Source organism: Corvus brachyrhynchos, unplaced genomic scaffold (genome assembly GCF_000691975.1).
Source record: "Corvus brachyrhynchos isolate BGI_N302 unplaced genomic scaffold, ASM69197v1 scaffold158, whole genome shotgun sequence".
Taxonomy (NCBI): Eukaryota; Metazoa; Chordata; class Aves; order Passeriformes; family Corvidae; genus Corvus; species Corvus brachyrhynchos.
The window spans coordinates 970,634-976,633 of NW_008239756.1; the positions used below are offsets into that span (position 1 = coordinate 970,634).

The 6,000-nt window shown below is 51.8% G+C and overlaps 1 protein-coding gene across 18 annotated transcripts in view; it reads right to left on the reverse strand.

Annotated features, from left to right (window-relative positions):
* Positions 1–6,000, reverse strand: part of PTPRS (protein tyrosine phosphatase, receptor type S) — a 148,252-nt gene that overhangs the window by 74,944 nt on the left and 67,308 nt on the right. For all 18 annotated transcript variants that reach the window (XM_017742499.1, XM_017742500.1, XM_017742502.1 and 15 more), the window contains 2 exons: positions 1,227–1,372; positions 161–302 (listed from right to left, as the gene is read on the reverse strand). In XM_017742499.1, coding sequence (XP_017597988.1) covers positions 161–302; positions 1,227–1,372 — 288 coding nt within the window. The remainder of the gene's footprint in view (positions 1–160; positions 303–1,226; positions 1,373–6,000) is intronic.

A 6,000-nucleotide genomic window follows, 5' to 3' on the forward strand; every position in this document is an offset into this window, starting at 1 on the left:
TTTTTATGTCTCTCTGGGGTGAGAACAGCAAACAGATCTGTCAGGTCAGAACAAACCAAACCAAACCCAGGAGGACTTTGTGCCTTAGCCATGAATTTTTAACAGCTTTCCCACCCAGCTGAAGGGCCCCTTCCCCTGCGACACTGCTCAGGTTCCTTACCTCGGAGGACAGTGAGCTTGGCGTGGACAGTGACCTCCCCATGAGGGTTCTGAGCAACACATTCGTAAATGTTCTCGTCCCGGGGAGTCCGGAGGGGCTGGATCCTCAAAACAGCACCTGCACTTTCATCAAATTCAATGGTCTGGGGATGGAGGCAAAGAGACACATACAGAGTAAGCGTCCTTGGGTTCCAAGGCGAAGCTTCATTCCTGCCTCTAAAGAGACACAAGCACACACCCACTGCAAACCCTCCAGCAGCTGCCCCTCAGCCCCCACACATCACCAACATGGTCAGCCTGGCTCTCCACTGACCTCAAGGTGACAGAGCTGTCACAGCCAAACCCTGCCACGGACCATTGACCCACCAAACCCACAACGTGCATCTCAAAGGCTCTGAAAGAACGAGCCACAGTGCCGGGGTGTGGGGTGGGTGTTCAGAGCACAACTGGGATGATGGAGAAAGAAACAGACCAAAGAAAAACAAAATAAAAATGAGCCCCTGCCTTGCTCCTCCATCTGCAGGGGCAGCTTACACCACAAAGCTCCACTCAGCACACAGCTGCCTGGCAGGGCTGAGTCCCACAGCAAATTCCACAGGATGACCTCCCAGTCCTTGTTCCTCCGCTCTCATTTCTATCTAAACAATGCCAATGGCTTGGGTCTGGTTGCCAACAACTGCAATGTTTACTCCAGACTGTCCCAGGATTAAAATGCTGAGCCATGGATGGCTATGAAAGCTACATTTACAGAGCTGAAGTACCACCAGCTTAGCTGTGGTTTCTCAGGAAAGCAGGAAGTTATATTATATCCCAAGAAGGGAAAAAAACCAACGAAACAAAATAAAAAACTTCAGTAACATAATTGAGCCAAGTTCCTTCTTGCTTTGGAACAAACCCAGCTGTTGACATGGCCAAGAGCTTGCATTTCACTCCTCCTGCTGTTAAAACTCCTCCCCTTCCAAATTTCCCTTTATTATCAGGTCTGAGAGTGGCCAAAGTGGAGCAGGGGCTGCTTTGTGTCAGTCTCTCTCTTCACACAGACACCAGATTTGAAGGACATGTCTCACCTCAAACCTCTGAGAGTTCACTTTCTTCCCTTTCTTGTTCCAGGTGACCCTTGGCTTTGGGTCTCCAGTGGCTTGGCACACGAAGGAGGCCACCCCTCCCGACACACCGATTTGGTCCACAGGCTTCTTGATGAACACAGGGGGACCTTTAGGGCAAAACAGAAATATCATCATTGGCAGTGACAAAGACAAACTTTAATAAACATGGTTTGTAATTAGCAGTAGCGTTGTTGCTGCTGTTCTTAATGATCCCAGGTGAAATTAAACCTCTCGGCCTTTTTCAGAACAGCCTTTACCTCCACTTTACATATGAAGTAGCTCCAGCAGAAAATGATTAAGGGCCTGATCCTACAAAGAGACTTCAATGTTGCAAAGCCTCTTTTACTCCTGAAAAGTGGACTTTTAAATTGTTTTGTACAGGGGAAATTGCCCTTGCAAAACCCATCTAATGAGCATCACCAAAAGCTGGTAGAGCTGAAAACAGCACTTAGAAACAGTGAATTGCACTTCCCAGCTCCTTGGAGATGACCAAGGAACAGGGGAGATTTATAGAAATATGGCCAAGGAAGGGGAGAAGGTGGGGGAAGGACCATGAAATAGATGGAGCAGGACTTGGCACACAGAGATCTTGAGGACAGTGGTGTGAAAGAGGCTGATGCCAGTGACTTCAAGATGTGAAATCCCCTTGGCTTGTGGCACCTCTGCTGCCACCTGCAAGTCCTTCCCATGGCCCTCACGGGTACATTTGCACGGATCCCTCGGAACAGGCAATCTGATGGGACACAGCCCACAAGCCAGAGCTGTGATCAGTTCAGAACAACCCAGCTGTCAAACCCAAGAGCAGAGCCCAGGCTGCTTCTGCAGCTCCCCTTCCCCTCTGCTCAGCACGAGACTCCCAAGAAAAGCATGGAATTCATACTGCTCCAGGAAGAAGCCACAACCTCCTTCAAACTCTGCTCACACCCAGCAGCTCCAAGGTGCAGTGATGCCTGAACACACACACAGGGCCTGGGGCTGTGTTTGAGCCAGCCCAGGCTCAAGGAGCCACACCTGAGCTCAGAGTACCTCTCCCTCAGCCTCTCCATCGATTTCCATCAACATCCCACTGCCTTCAGAGCACCTCTGCAAGGATGGCAGGAGGCTGGGATGGGCTTTCTGACCAGGGAAGGTGTCAAGGGGCTGCTCATGGGAGGAGCCGAGGCCAGGAGTGTTTGTGCAGAGCCCGTTTTGCCCCCACCCGCTGGGAATCCTCCTTCCGTGCTCTAACCTGTTTTCCTTGCACAGTTTCCTCTCATCTAGTTAGTTTAAAATTTATTGAAATATTTAAATCACGAGTCCACAGCTGTGTTCAAATAAAATCACTCAGATCATAAAGTTGCCGTCTGTTTTCTTGAGAAAAGCAGAGCACGTGACTCTGAAATGTGTGTATTTATCTGTTCATACTCAAGAGTCTATAAAATAAGATGCAAACAGACTCCCACAGGGCTCGACAGGAGGGCAAATGGTAGCTGGGGAGAAGTCTCCAGGGTCTTTTAGGGGTCGAAAGACAAAAGGAAGCCTTCTCCCCTTCCCTGCCTGGTGTGGCCAGCAGTATATAAATAAAAGGCACTGAGCAAGCTCATGTGATACAATCAAGCATTTGTTTCCATGCTGGAGGTAAATACAATTTGCTGGAGCTGTTTACGTCCCACCGAATGCTGTGTGTACAAAGCACCACATTTATAAATATCCAAATCTATATTTAGAGGTCAGAGTCTTCTTTGCAATGTTACAGCTAAAGGTTATCAAGCAAGTCCCACTGGAGGAACTGGCACCGGGGGATCTGTCTTCCATCTGAGAAAGGTAAAACCCAAACTTTGCTCCAGGCTAAAATATAAATGCTCACTCTGCCCTGACTTCCTTCCTCCCTTCACCTCCGCTCGATATCTGAAGAGTTTGCAGAAGTCAATTCTGAAGGTACAGCTAAAAACATCCAGGGCTTTTAAGAACACTTTATTGATGCAAGTTCATTTCCTAAAATAAAAGCCCCTAATAAACCTTAATGTCACGTATACATTTAAATGGGTGCAGGCTGCATGATGAGAGCTCAGCCAAGGAGAAAAACAAGGTTCTATTTCTGTCCTGAAGAAAGGGATGGTGCTCCAAAAAACAGTGAATGTGGAGTCATCGTCAGCATCCCCTTTTGGGGTCCGGTGCTGCCTCAGTGTGGGGCAATGGGGAAGCTGAGCTGTCTGTGCACGGGGCTTTTCCTGAGCTCCCTGCAGCTCCCAGCTGCCTACGAGGGACTCACACAAAAGGGAGCCAAACAAAAATCCCTACCACCCAACCTATTAGGTTTTACTACTCACTTGGAAAATGGGTGAAAATCAGAGCTAAATTGTTGATTTGAAAATTGCCCAAGCCTCTGAGCTGCAGATTTGATTCCTCCCCCCTCGTGCTCTCCACCTCTGCACCCCCAGTCACTGCAGCACTTGTCACCAGCCCACGCCGAGCACTGAGCAACCCTCTCCCCTCTGGGGAGGGGAGAGCCAGTGCCACCACAGGCGTGGTGCTGGTGATCCAAGGTGCTGATGATCCAAAGCTGGAGCCAACCCCTCCGTGCTGCGTGGGACCGCCACAGCTCTGCCGTGCCAGGTCCAGCTTGAAGGGAAACACACACTTAGAGCTCAGTCTCCAGCTCTGCAAACGGCTCTGGAAGCCTCCAAAGGCAGGGACAAGGTGCCTTGTGAAGCACTATCAGCCCACTCAGAGGGCCCGAGGTGTTTCCCCTGTTTGCTAAGATTGCAGGACCATGGCTTTAAATCAATAAATAAATAAAAATCAGAGAAACACATTTTCCAGACAACATACTGACAGTTCAGGGGATTTTATATCAGTTCACCAACCTTCCCTCATGGATAGCTGAGAACAAGTCAGGTTTGGAAAGGCTGAGTCTGAGTTCCATCAGTCCAGTGGTCACGGAGATAATTTTTCCCCCTTCCTCCGCTTGCAAAGCAGAAAAACCTATTTTTTGTGCAGTATCAAAATAGGAATGGAAAAATCTGGAGCTTAAAAGAATTTTCCTACTACAAGAGGCTTCCTGCAGGGTCTGGGTCTCCAGAGGGAAGGTTGAAAAGACCGGAGGGCTGCTGTGTACCTGTGATCCTGCTCTACAGCTTAATGGAAAGCCATCAAGTCAAACCGAAGCTTCACTCCTGCCCACCGCCCACGCACTTCCCAAAAGCAACAAGCGCCAGGCTGGAGAGCTGCCACGGACTGCAGAGAAGAGAGGCAGACTCCCCCTGCACCCCGCAGCTCCACCGGCACACTCCTGTCCGGCCCCCAGCCGTGCCCGGCCAGCCCTGACCGCTCCTGCCCTGGGGCCCCGCGCTCGCCCTCCCGTCCCCACACACGGATCAGCTCCCCAGGGATTCCCTTCCCAAGTCACAGGCCTGGGAACTATGCTCTGAAGGGGCACGACGCTGCTGGGATTTTTGGATTCTTACGCGCTGGTATTTTGGGATTCTAACGCAGACTTTGGGGCGAGGCTGCCAGGTGAGAAGGGTGCTGGGGGTCTCCTACTCATCCCCCAGCCCACGGGTGAGGGCTGCACACCCAGGCAGTTCCTCACCAAAGATGAAGATGCTGCTGCCTCCTCTCCCCTCTCCTCCTTCCCTCTTCCATGTGACACCAAAGCAGGAAAAGTTCTTCGAACACAGCCATGTAAAAACCACCCAACATCTCCCTGCTAACGATACACAGATGACACAACAGGCTGAGAGGCTTTGCAGCAGGAAAGCTGGAGAGATGTAGGAGTGGGGAAAAGGAGGGGACATCTCAGCCTTTAAACCCAAATGTCCCTCGGGAAGGGCTGCCATGGTGAATAGGCACTGATGGACGAGCAGTGAGGGAGACAGGCTGGCCACCATATGCCTGTCTGTAACATCAAAAGCCAAAGACAGAGAGAGGGATGGAGAACCCAGAGGTGGTTTGAGGGGTGGGAGAGACGCAGGAGAACAAATGAGCTTCACATATCTGAGCTGACAGCTGACGGGAGCAGGGGGAGAAGAAGAAAAAGCCAGTTATGGACGTGCACCGCTTCCCTGTCTGCTCTCCCAAGCCCGGACGGAGCCGACCGCTCTCCTGTGGCACCGTGGGTGGGTCACGGAGGGAACGGGAGGCTGGGGAGGAATTGGGCCTCCCTGACACAGCACAGGGCAGGAGCAGCTTTCTCCTCAGCACCCCAAAACTGCTGCTCCCTCCAGGGCTCCACCTGCCAGCTTTGGGGTGGTCCAAGCAGGAAAGCTGCTCCCACACGGATGGGGACATGTCCCCTTCCACTCACTGTCCACAGCCTGGCCCCACAGGCGTCAAGGAAAAGGCTGGAGGATGGTCCCTGACCACATCACTGTGTATTTGCCCCGGTGTGTGTGATGCTATCCCTCTGTCCTCAGGCTCTCCCTGAGGGGGCTGCAGAGGTGCCTCTGCATCCTCCTGACCCCCATTCCAGCTGTCTCCCCTCACCTCCAGCCCCACAGCAGGGACCTGCTGCTGACTGCAGATGACAAAATTCACCTCTGTGCTTCACACCCCCCTCACCTTCTGCCCCCTGCTCCTGCCACCCCCAGGGAAGAACCTCAACAATGGGCAGCAAATAAAGAGAAACCCACTTGTTCTTCCATCTGGCCCCAGCGCAGAGCAGCAGGAGCCTGCCTGAAAGGGCCCCTCTCCCACAGCAGCAGCAATCCACGGAGACAAAAGAAAGGCAGCCACAAAACATGAATTTTGAAAGGTT